The sequence below is a fragment of the Gasterosteus aculeatus genome, chromosome 9 (assembly GCF_964276395.1).
Source record: "Gasterosteus aculeatus chromosome 9, fGasAcu3.hap1.1, whole genome shotgun sequence".
Lineage (NCBI taxonomy): Eukaryota > Metazoa > Chordata > Actinopteri > Perciformes > Gasterosteidae > Gasterosteus > Gasterosteus aculeatus.
In genome coordinates, this window is record NC_135696.1 from 17,233,365 (window position 1) to 17,252,445 (window position 19,081).

General features: G+C 46.8%; 1 protein-coding gene across 8 annotated transcripts in view; it reads right to left on the bottom strand.

Annotated features, from left to right (window-relative positions):
• The window catches only part of lrba (LPS-responsive vesicle trafficking, beach and anchor containing), a 147,404-nt gene that overhangs the window by 78,373 nt on the left and 49,950 nt on the right, over window positions 1-19,081 (bottom strand). For all 8 annotated transcript variants that reach the window (XM_040187221.2, XM_078109148.1, XM_078109146.1 and 5 more), the window contains 3 exons: window positions 18,845-18,906; window positions 9,264-9,328; window positions 7,244-7,352 (listed from right to left, as the gene is read on the bottom strand). In XM_040187221.2, coding sequence (XP_040043155.2) covers window positions 7,244-7,352; window positions 9,264-9,328; window positions 18,845-18,906 — 236 coding nt within the window. The remainder of the gene's footprint in view (window positions 1-7,243; window positions 7,353-9,263; window positions 9,329-18,844; window positions 18,907-19,081) is intronic.

Genomic DNA, 19,081 nt, shown 5'->3' on the forward strand with positions numbered 1-19,081 from the left:
TTTCATATCCGACAGAAAATCTATAGGTATAAATCAAATTAGAGGGGCCTTCCTGCAGGCCACTGGGCCTTAATTATCAATCTGTGTCTCTTTGTGTGGCATTAATGTGGGCCTTGACCTTCCAGCACGATGACCCGGGAAACGGAAAAATAAAGGCAGAACGGCAAATTTCAGTAAAAGGTTTCAAATTTTCAACCAGAGAAAGCTTGGCTTTGCTTTCCTAGTGTGTGTGTGTGTGTGTGTGTGTGTGTGTGTGTGTGTGTGTGTGTGTGCGCGTGTTGCATGTCCATTAATCTTGATCAGTGCTACTGAAGGCAAGCAGGAACTGGGACAAGGGGAAAGCTGGACCAGAGGAAGGGAATAAGAACCGGGTTTAAAATACTGTGAACCGGGTTAGGCCGAGCATTTAAATATTGTTATACTTTAAAAGAAATTGTTAATCTAGAAAAAGAGAAACAATTTGTATAAAGTATAAAATTATAAAAAAGGATCAAATTGGCCAAACTAAATGGTATTGTGGATTTCCGTCCTTTAAACAGATATTAATAAGCCCATAAAGTGCATTTCCATCTGCCCCCGTCTGAGACATGCTGTAAAGTCTGCAGCACTAATCCACAGCGCTGCGTTCAGACTCGTAACCATAAACAAACACTTCATCACCTGTGTGTCGAGCCTGCCCAAACACCCAAACCCTCCATGCCGTAATGGGATTTTCTCACAAGCGAAGCCAAAGTCGACTCCAGCAGAAAAGGCCCAAATTCACAGACTCGCCTCTGAAACAACAACCGAAAGCGCCATTAAAAGCCGACGCCGCGTTCGCTCTCGAGAGGCAAAGACGAGTCACTGTTAATGCCCGGGGTCATGCCGTAGATGTGAGGTCAGCGAGTACGCAGGCGTATTATGGAGGACTTATTATGTTATGTTATTACAAGGGTTGGAGCGAATAACCCAATCTACCAGTTGGCACCGTCCTACAAAGCACATAAAGGAGCACATAAACTAGAAAGCAGCTTTTTGGGGTATTTTCAAACAAACTGCTTTTTCTTTCTTCTCGTGGAATATTGAAGAAACATATGAAGTAAATTAAAAGAATCTGTTCCTATAAGTCTTTTTTTTCTTTTTTTCTAGTCTGAGTGACTAAAGCGGTCAGTGTGCATATTTTGACAAGAAAATCACCATCAAAAGACCCACTGGGAGACAAGCGCTTCCATTTACCCAGTTAAGAGTGCAGCTGAGGAAAAGGGGGATGGCTGACTTCCTACCCAGACAGCCACCGGGGCACCGGGGCACGACTCGCCGGCACGGAGACCGTTATGACTTGCGACACCGTAATCACGGGCGGTGCCTTCCATTACACGGCCCGGCTGACAGGGTCGCCCGGCGCGAGGGAAGACAGCTCGCTGAGGACGAGGATGATAATGGCTGGCATTAATCGAGTCAATTACACTGAGCCGTGTCTCGCGCAATTCATCAACGGTCCAAGTGAATAACATGTGGATGCGCGTCGGAGGAAGCGGGCCCGTGGCGGGGAAGGTTACAGCGATCCTCCGGGAAAATTGAAGGAGACGGCGACGCGCGCAGACGGAGAACGAGGCGCATTTGGTGCGTTATTTTGAAAGTTGTCATTGCGGTTATCACTGCCAATGGTGATGATTCTACAAATGGCCGGCGTGGAGGAGCCGGGTGGTGTCGGCCTCATCTAAATGCTGTAGTTGTTGTCAGATGATGCCTCGGCTCGCCCCCGCCCCCCCTTCCTCTCCCTCCCCGGGTTGCGAGGGTTAAATAGTATAACAGGCTGGCGAACGGAGGCTCATTACAAGATATCAGCGCCGGGTTTATCAATTAGGCTGACAGAAAAGGTTACGTGCCGTTTTCTGACAGAACCGGGCTCTCTGGGTTCTGCCGGGGAAACGGGAAGAAGAAACACCAGCAGAGGCGTTATTAAAGCGCTTGATTTGCAATCTCTTGACACCGGTGGCACTTGGGCGCTACGCACTCTCTGAGGCTGAGCCATCGCTCTGCAAGAAGCTCCAATTTCTCACATCCGTCGACAAGCCCTCCCGGAGGGTTTCATTTACAAACGGGCCGAGAAACTGTCCAGAGGAAGGCGAGACATCGGGGCTTGTCCTTGTCTTGCATCAAAGAATGCAAATATACTACAAATAAATTCCTCCTGGATCACAATGGAGGTCCAGGGAGACAAGGCGGGGATATGAGAAAGCAGGACGGGGGTCGGGAAAAAAACAAAGTAGATGCTGAACAAGCCCACCAATTGGTTTCAAAGAGATTCCCTCGCACTTGATCTCTTGGCCTCTAGTTTTCGAATTGCAACATAAAACGTCGCCGGGGGGAATTCAGACAATGGGCTCGGCAAGAACGAGTGAAAGGGGAAGGAGGGGGAGAAAAATGAGGGCTTAAAAGTACAATGGCGAACAAAAGTCACCAAATGACAATGCCTGACAGCCACTTCAATTCTGAAATGATGCTGCTGTCGTGCCGCGCTGCAAAGTATTGATTTTTTTTTCCCCCTCTTCTCTTGGAACACGGGGGGGGGGAATAATCTAATCCGGTTGAAACAGATCCCTCTCTGCTGGCACCGGCGCATTGCTAGCAGCCATCAAGGTTAACGCCGGCGCAACACTTATCAAAGTATCTCTCTCCTCCTCCTCCTCCTCCTCCTCCTCCTCCCCTCAGTCTGTGGCAGATGTTTAATGGACTGGTCACCACGCTCAACTGGCAGCCTCTTCATCTCCGCTGCTCAGAAACCTCTTGTCTCTGCAAAACAGCGCCTTCCTCACGCCACATCAGTCTGCGTTGCCGCCATCTTTTCACGATGACTCCAGCTCGGCCTTCAAGGTCACGCCGCAAGAAAAATCGCACTGTCGTCTGGAGGTGAAAAATACTCAAATGAAGAGAGGACGCGACCAGATGAGAAATACAAGCTCTCTCTCTCTCTCCAGCTTCCCTGAAAACACGATTACAGCAAATGGCTGTACGCTGAACGCAGATTGAATTTAAAATGTTTCTTTTATCAACAATATGAAACCAAAGCAGCAAACACACTTGAAAGTGTCTCCTTAAATAGTAAAAGCCACAACGGCTCGGCTCTGCGCCATTGAAACCGACTTTTACTCAGAGATCAACCTTCAGCTGTTGATGAGAACATTTGCTGCTGAAAAGAAGAGCGTGAGTCATAATTCGGTGAGGTAGCTGGAAGCTGCTGAGGAGGTACCGGAGGACACATGGTGAAGTCAGTGGGACTGAGACTACTCTCATACCCAGAACTCCTTCTATCACCTGGTGGCTTCAGTGAAACGGTAAAAAAATAATAATAATTAAGGAATCTACCGAGAAAGCAGACGGCCACGCTGAATGAACCAACGCGCTACGCGTTTAGCCGACAAAGTCTGAGTTGTGTTTTACGAGAGCGACCGATGTCCGGTCCGGACGATTTTTTCCGCTTTCATCCATATTCTAGTGGCAAAAACACCATCACAATTCATTCTCTCCACAGAAGTTTTGCCCATAATGGGGTTTCCCGGGCTTCCGGCCCTGCTGACATGCTACATTACAGTTGCGACAACTACATGACAGCCGGCTGCAGCTGGTGGCAGCTATCAGTCAGACTGCTGTGAATGATGTGGTGTAACACACAGCCTGCGGGCTCTTTGTGTGTGTGTGTGTGTGTGTGTGTGTGTGTGTGTGTGTGTGTGTGTGTGTGTGTGTGTGTGTGTGTGTGTGTCTGAGAAACATTTGATGGGCAGATTGCTTTTGTAGCAGTAACTTAAATCTCAGGTTTTTGTGCAACCAACATTGTAATCCGTCTGCTGGTTTCATTTATTTATTTATGAATATATAGATTTCGATGCACCGTAATAAGTCAGCGCCGGGCTGGATCTAACAAAAGCACATGGCAATTACATTACGACGCACGATTAGAGTGCGTCCTCGCCCGGCCCCTCCCTGCTATGATGACACAACATAACGAGCGTCAGCTCAATGCTAATGCCATCAATGTGGGGAAAGGCACCAGATCGCTCACACGCTCAGCAGAGGAAGGAGAATGACGGCGAGCACTAATTAGCTGCTATCGTCTGGCTTTCACAGTATCTCCCCCACAGTCAATTCGATCACTCCACATAAACAGCAGAGGATGAATCAAGGGGGGGGGGGGGGGGGGATGTATGAAAAAAGACTGAGCAGAAAGGGAACGGTAAGACGGAATAGAAACGACTCGAGTCTTGCTCACGCTTCCCTATCTGGACCTTCTTATCTGCCCTTGTGCCCCTGAGCCCACCACATTTCATCCCTAATGAACAACCCCATAAAAAGAGGGAGTTCGATTTCTCTCCCTCCTTTCTATCTCCTTCGTGCTCCTCTGCAAGATATCAGAGTCTATCATTTACTGTGCCGGGCGGCAGCATCCGATCCGTGGATCTCCTCCACATTAAGGATCCTTTTAGATAGAGAACCCTAAAAGGTAATTGGATTTCCCCCCTAGTTATCTTCATCTGTTTCACCCCACGCCCACTGTAATAACTTACTCCCAGGGACAAAGATAACTCAATTGTGTCCCACAGAGAGGCCGTGCGAGTGAGAAAGAGAGAGAGAGAAAGCATATGTTATGTCTCTGAGGCAAACGGGTATCTAAACCCTCAATCGCCGCCCTCTAAAGGATATGAACTCTGACAAGGAGCAAACATAAATTTGTTTTTATGTATTTAATCATTCTCCTCTCTGGGGCTCTTGGTATTGCTGTGGAACTAAAGCGCCAGCTCTTAAAATGCACAACGGCTCGGCGAGGCGGATCATGTTCTGGCAATGACTCGGCAAACCTGCACACTTCCAGCGTAACGCAATGATATCACAGGCGGGTCGTTGTGGAAGTCTGCTTTGAGGGTTTATTTCTCACAAAATAATAACCAGGCTTTAGTGTCACCGCAACACAATACGAAAGGGGACATCGTTTAAAAAAAAAAAAAAAACGTGAAATAGCTGAAAATGATTTCAAAATCCGCCGCCCCCGCTCTCAGGGGGGGGATGTTTCATTGGCCTGTTATTTTTATTGTGGCAGTGCAAAATGAAACCCTCGGCTCTGGCAGGCTCAGGCAGAGCTTGTGTGGAGGCGAAAATCAATACGGCAATATCAGAGCAAGACTTATCAGGGCTTCACTTCTTCCCAGAGGTCACAGAGGAGCAACTGCATTTAAACGGGGGAATTCAATTGTGAAAGCGAGTTTGGGACGAGCTGCGCCGGCTATCTGATTAAGGACGGCGGGGAGACTGCGGGGGGAGAGGGTGAGTTCCCAATAGCGACGCCAAAATAGAACTAAACTAAAGTTAGAGCTTTGCGTTTGTTGTGTGTGCGCGCCGGCAATCGGGTGATGTTTAGTGGAAGTGATAGCGGCGCTTCATTCGGATTCGACCGTCCCTGAGCCCTTGATGCTTCACACGGTATTGAACCCCTATAAGACCAGTCTCTTCAATAGATTTTAAACATGGCACTAGAAAGCAAGATCTTGCATACTCGATTCCCGTGTTAACAAATAAGCCTCAAAGACGTTTCATGTCATGTTTTCATTCATATTGGTAATCAGATAAATAAGTGTACATTTATTCAAGGCTCATGGAATTATCAGACTGTAATTCAGACAGTGAAACAGCTTATTGTCACGTGTTAACGTGTCGCTTTCTTTTAGTAACACTTGCACGGAAGATTCAGCGAGGAGAAATCCGCTAAAGCACAAAAAAATAAAAAAATAAAAAGGCCTACACTGTCGGTTTTCACGCTGGACAGCGTAATGCGTGCGGCATGCTGGGAGTCTGGGACCAATGCCTGGGAGTTTGACAAATCGAGAAGCGTACGAGGCAGAGCAGGGATCATTTGTATCGTGCAGACTTGCTGCCAAGTCTGCCTGCCAGTCAGGCAACGCACTCCGGAGCCACGTTTCACTCGTGCTGCCGCTGCATGCTGTACGCACGCATGCTTATGCAGGACCACAAACGCCGCGGCCCTTTTCCACGGAGCGCGCATTATTGATGAAACGACCTGCTGGAATCAAATCATGCTCCACCGGGTCGGTGTTGGTAGTGCCGAGTTGAGATCACGTCAGATCGTGTGTGAAAATGGCCGACAGCCAAGACAAGACTTTGTTCTGCAGGAGTTGTGCCCCCACCCCACGGATTGACTTTCAGCACACTTGAGGGATTTCACTTTACCCCCTTTATGTCACAGAGATGTGTCTTTGGTTTATTGGCGGCGGGTTTACACACAGTCAGCCCTTCAGGTCAGCACCTCTCGGGTCTGTCTGCAGATTTTAGTGCTGCCGGGTTCTTGAGAAACGAGTGAGGGAAGGGGGAGGATTCCTGTCACGCCCAGCGGGAGAATAGTGGGCAGGGTTTCATCAGGAAATGATTTTGGTGAGATCTAGAAAGCAGGAGTGCAAGGAGGGGTGTGTGTGTGGGGGGGGGGGGGGGGGGAGGGTTTCAGAGCTGGACTGGGAGACCACTAACGGTGCCCATGGGTCAGAATGGAGTTGGCACGGCAGCTGAATGGCAACGTTTGTGCTGAGAAGGGGCGGGGCTTTGTGGGGAAAACCTGCAGTTAACGGTGAGACACGAGGACGAATCAACTAGCTTTCATTGAATGTATTCACTGACAAAGCGTTCAGTAGGAGTTTCAAACTATCAAACATTTCGATCAATCAGGCTTAGTCTTTGTGCAACGGGCTTAAAGCTACAACGGGACTTCGTTGTCCGAGCTTAGAAAGCCTCGTGTTCTCTTCCATGAGATCTCACAGGAGGAAATGTGGTATGACGGATAGTGTTTGTTCAACATTTCTTTCTTGGTAGAGAAAAAAAAAAAGAAAGAAAAAAAGTCTGTACTGTAATCCGTCACCCGCCTTATCATCATTCATTCTTCCAACCTACAATTAAAGTTTAAATCTGTCATTTTTCTTTATTGATACATCTTTGAAACTCTCCGTATGAGAGAGTGTGGCAAAACAGGTCTTAGACACTTTGGTTGAAAAACACTGAACAGATCTGTCAGCTGGCACACGCAGCCCTACTTGTTTGGGTCACAACGTGCTCCAGCAGTCTGCAATCCAACATATCAAATGCCATTTGGTTTTGGGTGGACCTCAAAATGTGTCCACACCTAAAGACAATTTAGTTTGCGTGCATGATGAGAAATGATGAGAAATGATGAGAAATTGACTACCAGCGCAGTGCATCTTCTTACCTCAAACTCTGCATGTTTATGGATGTCTTCGGCTCTCTGTCGGCTGAGGATGAACTCGGCTTCATTGGCCACACGGACCAAGTGGTCCTTCATGGTGTGGCTCAGCAGCCTAGGGGGAGCAGAACATTATGGATTTAGAATTGTTACTGTAAAAAATAAATGATCAGGTATTCGCAAGTTTCTTCATAGAAGGGAAAAATGCCAGATTGTGGGTTTCGGAATATTTAAAACATCTGTTTAACACTATGATATCTGGTAACCGAGAGAAAGGACAGGCATGTAATAGCCATAAAACGCCTTAAGGAGCCGTGCAAAGTAAGCAGAAAATCTAATTTGGAAACAAAAACCAAACCAGATAGACCCCTTTAACTGTGGAGCAGGTGCTAATTGATTTGTTAATGATATGCATCTGACAAGAGGGAGGCTCTCTCCTCGTGTTGCAACATATGTAGTCCACCTCCCTCTTCTTATCAGTGTGGGTGAAACACGCACGTTGCGTGTGTGTGTGTCTAGGTCTAAGAAACCTCTCTGCAGCCCTAAAGGTCACGATTGTGCAAAGTGGAACAATAACAGACCAGAGGGGGAGGGGGAGAGTGGGGGGGGGGGGGGTTTATGGACATGGGGATGGCTGTAACCTAAGCCTGCTGTTTCAGCACAGGGCAGCAGGGGAGCGGAGGTGCCGGGGCCTCTGCGGCCTCTCTGGCCCTGTCGAGGCCCCGCTATCAATAACCCCGCTACTGCCCTTCTTTATGGCGCGCTGTGCAGTACATGTGGACAGAGAAGACCGCTCCGAGGACGTTATGGAAATAAAACAGTCGCAGACTACCACATATGATAACATTTAATACCTCTTTGAAAAACAGACTTACCAAAGAGTAAAGAAAAACTATAAACACCTATAATTATACATTGTGATATACATGTTGAACTCATAATGATATAATCAATTGAACTAACGACAGCCAGTTTTCACTTCCATATGATGCTGATCGTGTTTAATGAATCACCACAAAAAACAAAAAACATTTTGTGGTGATTCATTAAACATGTTTTTTTTTAAATTGGCTTTCAATGCTTTTTTTGGGAAAAGACCATTCCATGTTTTTAGCCCCAAAACCCTGTTTTATCCAGCGGATATCACGTTGGAAGAACTTTCCACAGAAAAACCCAGTCAGGGTGTACATAACATCTGGATTTAATCATCATATAAAATGATGACCAGTTGGAAATGGTAGTATTTCAACTAACCATGTTGTGGTCATGTATAAACGGCCGTTTGAGTCCCACAAAAAGACCAGAAACACATTTGCATACAGAACTTTCACTAATGAGCCAGACTTGAGTTACGGCTGTAAAAGTGTGCGTGCCAATAGAACTTATCATCAGGTATTACCAGGGATTAGCCTCTGCCGATTCTAAAAGGACAGCACCAATAATGGAAGTGTGGCCCTCTAAGTGTGAAATGGATGAGTTTAAGACTAAGAAGAGGAACTCATGTGGGAACGAGAGAGTCTTGATGGGAAGAGATGAGGCGGCTCATTCGTCAGGATAATTGAAAAAAAACAGACAAACCCCCCCCCCCCCAAAAAGTAGCAGCAGATAGAAGAGATGATTCCGGGCAGATAAAGGCCCAACCAGAAAGGCATAAACCGACTAATCAAGAGCAATTTCCTAAGCGTCACCGAGGTACCAGCGATCAGGGCCCCCGTCACCTTTTACCTCCCTCCTTTCCCCAAATCCCTGAGGGATGAGCTCGTATCGAATGGAGCTTTGAACTCAAGGGCCGTCCATCCTCTCCCAATCTCTTCTAACAACCCCCCCGTTCATTGATTGTTGTCCGGGAGCTTGAATAGCCACCCTATCACATGGGCCTCAGGGATCTTGGGAAGAGAAGGTGCGGGGGGGCTTGAGGGGCTGTGACGTGATGCAGGAATGGTGAAATTGGAAAGTGGCTGGTGGGTAGCGGTTGGTGAGATAGTGGAGGAGAGAGGACAGCACTTAGCGTGTCAGAGTTACCCACCTGCCTTCGTTGACCAACTCGATGAAGGCGAGGCCTGCGTTCTTCTGGATGGAGTTCTGCCATTCCTGCAAAAGAATCCCAAAATATCACCGACAGCACTGAAACAACATTAGCGGTTTACACAGACTACACTTTGCACACGGTCAAGTGAATCTCTGATCACAGAGATGCAGATTACATTAATGTGGAGTCAAAACATGGTAGATTTCAGGTAGATATCTTAAGAAAACCACTCTGACATGTGATGGGAGCCTAGTTTCAAAGCTGCCAGTTATTTTCTGCCAGAGTCAGATTGCCGTCCCATAGTTTCAGAAAATGATCATTTCCTTGTATTGAACAACAGTCTAAACCCCAAAGATGTTCTGCTTACAATTTCATAAAACAGACTAAAGCATGTTTTGCATTCCGCTTGAATATTGACTTACAAGATTTATAATTGGTGCAGAATATTTAATGATTCATCAATTAGTTGGTTAAACTCTATTCAAAACCTCTTCAAACTATAAAACAGATGTAACTGGACTCTGTAGAAACACAATTATGGAGGTACATCTTGGTGACTCAGTGGTTTACGCTCCGTCTGTAAGCTTTCCTGCCACTAAAGGTCCCGAATGTCAAACGAAACATCATCCAAAAAGGCCTCACTGACTGATTTTGTCAGCATAATCAGCTGGCGATCTAGTGGAAAGCAGTGAAGGAGCAGTGTTGAGATTCCATTCATCACGAGTAAATACACAAATTTCCTCCTCTTTGACTTGCGTTATGGTTCCAGGTGTCAGTCTAAACAATCCAACCGCCGCCGCATGCGACTTTGAATCCTCCATTCTGAAGGGACACCGATGGAAGGCAAACTCAGCGGTCACAGTCTCTCAAGTTCTGTTCAATACTTCAACACCTTCGACACAACCGTCAAAAGAATAATAAAGCAACAAGGTCATGAGGCCTGTCTGAACCTTACAGCGCTTTCCCCCCCCGCTTCCTCTCTGGGGAGATGGGAGAAAATATGCGTGAAAAACCTCAGGTTAAAGCCCTAAACTACCCAACTAATCTAAAAAATAAAATGTTCATACAATCCACATTATTCAGCTTTTATTAAAAGCCTTCTTGATGCAGAAAAACAAATCTACATTAAGGGAATTGAATTCAGTTGCAAAACCCCGTATGGTGAAAGCCACGCTAAGCGTACGTGTATCCAAGCAAAAACTTTGCTGTCATCATCTGCCGGGCTGATCGAGGAAACGGCGTGTTTACGCAGCGACTGGCCTTTCAGTAAACCGAGAGCGCCCACGGGGACACCAGCGCGACCGAGGAGGAAGGAAGGATCGACTTACCGAGACTTCTACGACACATTCTACGGATTTTGTGCGCACACACACACAAACACACACACACGTGATGATTTTCGGAAGCCATGCCGTTGTTCTCTTTTAGCACAACGCATCGGAACCAATCACGCGGCGGGCCGAGAGGGACCGCGCTGCGGAACGTCACCCGGTTGTCGCACGCAGCAGCAACAACAACAACAACAGCGAGCCGACATTTGACCTTGTTTCAAAACCGCTTTACGTCCTGAAGGACCAGATTGTCGCTGACCGTGTTTACGATACATTCCAAATAAAAGAGGTGGAATAAAAGTCGGGGCGCGGGGAGTGGAAACAGGGCTGCGCAGCTCGAGGCCTGGCAGAGGGCCTCGCGGCTGAGGCTTGCCGGAGAGGAAGTGTGCGAGAGGCGGCCTTGGGGCCTTCTGGTTGAGGCCACGGACTGCAGTTGAAGGACATTAACCATGAGCGCCGCGGGGATATACCAGACCGGGCCAGACTGCGCTTTCTGGGTTTCAAATAAACATGACGACAGGAAGCGAGGCTGTAAATAGAGTCGTCCTCTCTGGGAGAACCAGAGCGCAAAGTGACAGAATGTCCTTCATTGGATTTCTTGAAAATACATGGGAATTTAACATTGGGGTCCTACAATTTCAAGCAAAACTTAAAATTGGAATGGCAAAACTGCAGCTCGGTTCTAAATTGGGTTTGACGAACAGCGTAGAGGCCAACGGCCTTTAGTGGACACAGACAAAAGGTGATAGCAAGACTAATGGCGTCATTAAGGGCTAAGAAATAGCTCCTCTAGTTGAATTAAAAAGGCAATGACCCTGATCTGAGGGACATCTCACGGTGACAAAAAGGAAACTGAGACAGCTCAGTGATAGAATATTGGATTTTGGATGCCCTGGTCAGCGGTGTCACAGCTTTTATGACCACAGCGCTCCTGATGAGAGGATACAAGCAGCCATTTGTGACCTCTCCCCTTTAACCCGACCTCCTAACGGATGGTAGGAAGGAGAGACGGAGGCTGGCGCTTTGATCCTGATCGGAAAATGTTGACTGCGTTTAATACAGCCGGGAGGGGCTACGTTGCCCCCGTCTCAATGTGAAGCCCATGAGACGGCCCTGTTTGGTCTGTAGTTCCACGACGACGGCGCTGAGTCTAAACACGCGCGCCATGCGCTTCAGTCATTACAGCTGATTATCCATAATCAACATCTAAATATACCGTTACCACTAGTGAGGAAACGCAGACCTCCAGAGCAAAGAAACATCAGGCCCGCCACAACACAAGGAAAACACTTTCCACCGCTGAAGAAAGAAACGCCTCGACTCTCCCGGAATAATAAATACCTCGGTCGGGCTTTTTGGTGGCATCACTCATAATCACCAGTATTTGCTGACGGGAACATAACTTAAGACCAGAGCGTGAACACTAATGTCAAACTAAAAGAGGCTGACAGCTACCGGTTTTCTTCTTATTTTAATATATAGCAGAAATGTATAAAAATACCTATATAAATAAAAAGGCAAATTAGAATAATTCTGTGGTCATTAACTACCATAAATTTCAAGTTCATACGACCACTGACATATCTTGACATTTTTCAAATCAAATGTTGGAGAAGAAAAAAACAAAAACAAAAGATTTCTTTCCGCTGCGAGCTTATTCATTACTGTCCTTCTGGCTGATTAGAGCAGAAGTTGAGTAGTGTGCTGTTTGTTCATGCTGCTCTGTGTGCATGAACCACTGCGACCCGGTGCGTCTACTCCCGCTCTCAACAGTCCACACGTGTGCGTTCAGACGCCATCTGCCTAAAGAAAAACACACACTCACATCGGTGTTTGCGTGAGCGATCCCACGACTGAGGGAACCTGTGCTGATGTCAAAATATTTATGCTGCAGCGTCTCAAAGACCTTATTAAACTCACACTTTTACAGTCAAGCGGAGTGAAAAACAAGATCCTGCGCAGCTGCTTCACTTCCGAGTGGGACCGATTTTAAGGTCCCAAAGGCCCAAAAAAAAAAAAAAAAAAAACACAGGGCGGAGCCATTTGGCATCGAGCCGCCGGGTCGCGTCGGTGTGACATGGTGACCTCTGTTACAAAGAACTTCCTTCCCCCCTGAAATAGTGTGGACATGGAACCGTTGTGGCGAGCCGCAGTCGATACCTCATTTTGCCGTCCATTTTTTCCCGGTTTTGCTCAACAACTGTGGGTCTTCACTTTAAAGTACACGCTATAGTATTTTGCATAACTTTGCAACAAGACAAACAGCGTAGTTCTGCCGTACAGACTGGTTCCCAATATGCCAGTAGAAAGCTAGCCTCGTGAATTCCGCTTTCATTCCAGATTATCGTTTTATTGGTGCCAAAACAAAATGGCTAGAAATTGATCCTGATGTTTCCTCGTCATCTCAAAGGCTAAGATGAGACCAACGAAGAAAAGATCGATCCTGCTCTCACCAATGGCTCACAAATCAACAGAATCAACGCATTTATGTAGAACTGGTTTTTACTTAAACCATTTTCTAAAGTAACTCCATATATAGAGCCATATGCCAGCTGCTGCACTGGCAATATGAATGCAGCGTGCACGGGTCGAGAAGCTAAGTGCACACGGGCAAATTGATTGAAAATCTGCATCCCGTTTGCAGGAGTGAGGATACGGTGAATAAAGACAGAGTGGGCCAACTCTAACAATTATCATTAGATAATCTTTTTTTTCCCCCCTTAGTCATATAGTTTTTATGCAGCCACATATTCAATCAGAAAGTAGCAGTCCATTGTGGTCAGGGATCTCGACCCCCCCCCCCGGAAAATATGTTGAAGCCAACCTATGCCAGATGTCTCCATATGGTATGAATCCAACACTATCTTGCTTTGGCTATTTACCCGTACCTGAAATGACTTGAGGGGAGACCGCGAGTGCCCTAATTGTAAACGTCAATGGAACCCTAAAGGATCATATTCACATAGAACAACATGTCAAATATGAACGTGTCCATCAACAAACCTGGTGTGACGATGCCAACTAGCCGCCATCTTAACACCCAAAAGATATGGAATGTAAATGGTTGTTATAGTAGGACTTTGTCCCAGAGGTACGAGGATGAATGACAGTAAATCACGAGCTGCGATTTGAGCTTCGGCTCCACCGGGTCAAAAATGCAGGGAGGTGTATTTCCACTCCAGATCCGAGCAAAAGGAGCCAGGGTACAACTGTATCAGCGGGACGGCTGAGAGGGGCTAGCGGGGGGAGAAACATAAGAATACATTCCAAGGCCTTAGAACTTGGGAACTGTCAGGTAAGAAAACATTACATTAACGGTGCCTGTCAGACGCAGAGGGGCTCCGTCAGGGATACTCGTTTATTGGAGGAGGGGGGGCGATTATACGTTGGGTATAAATAACCAGCCGGGTCGTGCCACTCGGGGCCCTCCGGTCCCGAGCCGGCTCAGTCAAACCGGCCGGGAGCCAAATTAAAAGCCACTCCATTTTTTAAGGAGTCTCCTGTCTGATTTCCCCCCTCCCCTCTCAGCTAGACTTCACTTCCTGTCAGGAAGTCCCCCTCGACCTCCAACCTCCTCCAACACAACACACCCCGCCGCCTGCTCCTCCTCCTCTCTGGCTGCATAGTTGGCAGCAATAGGGAGAAGCAGAATTAAGTGCCAGTTGGTGTTGCAGTGTTTTCTCTACGTCTCACAGGATAGTAACTTTTCAAAGAACATACAGCGTGATATTGTCCTCTGAACTGGAGCGCGTTGGCGGGGACGTAAAGGGCCACTGGAGGGGAAGCAAAACACTTTGATTTGGACTGATCTTGAACCTTGCGTGCCTGTTTAACTGCACGGCAGGGTGTGCGTCCGACTGTGAGGAGAACGATGGGGAAAGGGTTCTTGTCCTCCTGGTTGCATCGCATTCCTCGGCAGTTCTCCCACCTCCCTCTCATGCTACGCGGCCTGCGTCCGATCCATCAAAGCGTCACCGGCGGTGGCAGAGAAGAAACCCGCAGACGGATATAAACCACTTTTTAGCAATTCAAACATCAGACTCTACTTTCCCCCGACAATGTATATGCGAAAACAAAACATACACAAGTAACCGATCAATTTGCTGTTTTTTCCCCCCTTCCCATCTCCAGAGCAACAAAGCGTCCAACTGGTTCCCTCGTTTCTCAGATTATGTTATTGATTGTGTGGAGCCTGATGAGCGGGCGCTCCCGACCTGTTCCCCGACGGCAGGGGGTTAAACTTCTATGCCTCCGCCACTCTTACTTCTAACCTGGGGGTCAGAGGGTCAAGGGTCAGGAGGAACCAAGTGTTTGGGGAAGTCAATGTCCTTCTCCCCGCTGACTGTGGGAGAGAAGAGCCCATCTGTTAAATAGGTTAACTTTGGTGAGGCTGGCTGGGAATATACGATAATGTGTGTTTATCGGGTTAGCGGGTTTAGGATTAATGTTATTGAATTACTATTAAAGGATTATCTGCATCCGTGGTTTCATCAAAATAAGTTTGTTTAGAACAGAGACTTGTATTCACCAGCTAAGTCCCAACTAAACCCCTTAAAAATACCTTTGAAACTCAACAACAATAATAAATGGGTAATTCTTGACTACGGGAAATTAAAAGGCGAAAATAATCTAAATTGCAAAAAGATATTCTCACTTTGACATCATTTTATAAAACCACCCAGATATTAGTGATTGCTCGGGTTTTGACAGACCTCATGAAATAACAATTAGTGTCTGTAGTTAAATAATTATTCCAATAATGCACGTTATAAATGCAGCTTTCTCTTAACATTACAACTCAAACTTTAATCTTGTTGGGGGGAACGATGCCACATCTGGTTGGAAATTCCATCGCAGTGGATGCCGAAAAACGTATATATTTCAACTTCAGACCACACCACTATCTGCAATAACTCGTAATCTCTGGCAGCCGTATCTCATTTTAAGATGCCAATTTGACCTGCGTTCCTCCATTAAAATAATATCTGGTTTATGGGCTTCCGTCTGGTTCGACATGAAAGCAGCATAAGACTCCACAGCGATCATGAACGTCTGTGTGCAATGTGCTTATTTGTGTTACTATAGTTTGAGGTATTTTTATGGTATTTGATTAAGACACTGCATAGAATGTATTTGTTCAGGTGAGTGGAAGAGCAGCCTTTCCTATCTGGGATTGACCATCATGAGACCAGAGACACTCCACCCCCCCCCTCCCCCCCCTCCCCCCTTGCACTCCATGTACAGGATGCATTTCTGATAAATGGCAGAAGGATGGATGGGCTGACAGAGGGGCCGGACAATAATGGCTGATCTACAGGACACAAATGCAGCTACTGAGGAGATTTATGGGCCTCTGCTCATCGGAGACTGTCCAGTAACCCAGGAGATGATTTCTCAAAGCTCCGGATCGACGGCAGCGAGCGCCAGGGAGAAGCCCTTTCTCTTGTCCTACTGCATTATTTATTTATTTATCGGATGTTTACGCTGGAAGCCACCTCAAGAAGAGCAACCAGGAAACGACGCCCACAAACACGACGAAGAGTGAAACTGTCGAGGCGAATCAGCACGTGAGGAGTCGAAATTTACATACAAGACAGAAAAAACGTAATAAGCATAAACTCCTTTGAGGAAGGCAGGATGACATCTTCATATAAACCGTAGAAAAATATCTTGTTATGAATTTAAATTGTCCAATAATCACCAAAGAATTGCATATTATAAACAAATAGAACATTGTTTTACTCATCATGGTAGCCGTTTATAGCAACAGAAATGTTTGCAATCAGATTGAAGTAAAGCTGTAACAATTTGTCAATTAGTGAAAATATAGAAAATATATCTGCATCATCTCTGATGAAGAATTAATCGTTTTTATCTCACATTTTTAAAAGCTAGAATTAGTATCTTTTATTTTTTTATTTGCTTTGTCTTGTATGATAGTAAACAGAATTTTCGGTTGTTTGAACAAAATAAAACCTCTTCATAAGGCAGCTAAAAGCAAATGACATTTGCCTCTATTTTCTGACATGTAATTGACCAAATAATTCATTTAAAAACAGATCTGGACATTAATAAAAAAACAATAAAAAAAGAATTGATTTTAAACATGGCACATGTTAAAATCTCAACAAAGCCATGCACAGATCCAGTACGTTCTGTCTACAGTATATGACCATTAATCCTCATCTTGTATATTCATCAGTGCTCAAAGATCGATATTAGAGAGTAGAACAAGGCAGCGCACCACCCCAACAGTTAATGTCTGATCAAAATGGTCCTTTAATTGGGAGCACAGTTGTAGTTGTTTAGAAATGGGGCCCAATCAAACGGCGGTTTACAATCCCCTCCTCAATGCCAAGCTGATGTGGCCGCCAATGGAACTTTCATAGGATCCCTGATTAAAAACTGCTCTGCGGTCCCCAGACTCCCGACCCTTCACCCTGGCTCCACTCCATCTCGAAGCTCGGGAAATTAATTAAAATTTCACAGAGATAGCATCGCATCTCCTATGAAGGAGTGGGGCGGGGTGGGGGGAGGGGGGGGGGGGGGGGAAATCAATCAAAATCATCTCAGTCCACTCAGTCCACCGGTTGCGATGAAGGCTGGGAGGAGTTTCACAAGACGGCCACGCAGGCACTTCCTGTGAGAGGATCGACTGCTTCCTGTGCCAGAGGGCCCGACAAACTTTGCTAAATAGTGTCATCAATCACGGCACCGTCTCCCTCCGTTCGCCCCACAAGGAGAACAAACACACAAATAATTACACGTAGTAATTTAGCCCGGAGGAAAGTCTGTCCCAGTTTCCCTCTTTTCCCCCCCGGTGGAAAGCAGCACATCGCCTCAGCCTCCCCCCCCGTCATCCCTTACACAACAATAAAATTACATTTGCATTAGCTGTGAGAGAATTTGGTTGGATGATTTATGGAAGCAATCAACACTACGCCGGCCAATCCCTGCTCCTCTCCCAGATAGAGTGTGTGTGTGTGTGTGTGTGTGTAGATTGGGTGGGGTAGCTTGGCGCTTTGAGAAAGGAAGAAATAAGCTTGGGCTTGGGACCAAAGGGGGAAGCGAGCCATGAGCTGTGCAGCGGAGCAATCACCAAGATTCTTCCTTTGATTAGATTAGCATTAAACAACACCCTGACAGATATGACAAATAGGTGCATTAGAGCCTGTCATTCTCCGCTCTACGCTTTTCTGCCTCGCGCTCGCTCCTGCTACTCCTTCGTCTCTGGACATTACAGGGCTCGCATTCCCGCCGCGCGTCCCACTAGCACAAATCTATGCGTGGCCCCTGACATCCAAACAGATGTGTAATCTGACTGTATTACCTTTTTAGAGGAGACGGCAAAGTGAATAATGGGAAGCAAACAGAGTAGGGGGCTAAAAGGGGGGAGAAGGTGGAGGAAAGAAAGTCAGATGACAGGTGGTATTTCTTAAGGAAAATAGAGCCGATAAAAAAAAGCAGAGCACAGGCGGTGAGAGAGGGGTCATTAATCAGATGGGTTTTTTGTATTTGGTGGATATCTTTGTTTTTTCACGAGGTGCTTTAAATGGAAACGATGCAAACAAACCGGGCCAGAGGAGATTTATTATCCGTTGTCTTTGTCCCTGGATGAGTCCATGCGAGGGCAAATAAGTAGGTTCTACAGCGTTTTATAAAATGCATTTACACATAAATATAAACAACACTGTGTATTGTGTCTCGGTCCTAAACAGCCTTCAGTAGCTTTGGGTGTCTCTGTGCTAATCAGGCATCCTGGAGTGATCTATCGACGTCCGCGGTCATTGATCGGCCCACGCCTGCTTATGATCCCCAAATTAGTATTCATGAATCCGGCAGCAGCTAAATAAACCCAGCAAGAAAACACCCACAAGACAACAGAGAAGAGAGGGATAATCAATGCAAAGCACCATCAAATCTACATTATCCCTCCTCATCAGTTGGGCCAGGCCACAGGGGGGCCGGCGCTCGGGTCAGAGGTGGCGCGGGCGGGTCGGCCACCCTTGACCCTCAAACCGATATTGGCGGCCAAAGACGTCTTCTCTCCGGTTTCTCCGCCCTCGCTCGGGGCAACTGCGGGAAGGTGAACAGGCCGGCGTGGAGGGGGAAGATAAGGGCGGATGGACGGCTCACTGTCTCCGCTCCGTGCTGTGGATTTACTGCACTCGAGGTGAGGCCGATAAATCAGAGCGGTGGAAAAGCGGCCCGGCGCGGGCCGAGGAAAGATAAAGACGCAGGACTTGCCTGTGAACACAGCAGCATGACGAGCTCCACCACTGAGCTGCTGGACTTCATGCACACCAGGCCTGGAGAGAGTTAGAAGAGAGGGCAGTCAGAAATGTCCACGTGACAATTAGCTATTATTTCTGTGAGCGCTCATTTCATCAACCTTCCTCTGTGCTTGTGGGAACACACACACACACACACACACACACACACACACACACACACACACACACAACTTTGTGCCATCTGCAAGAG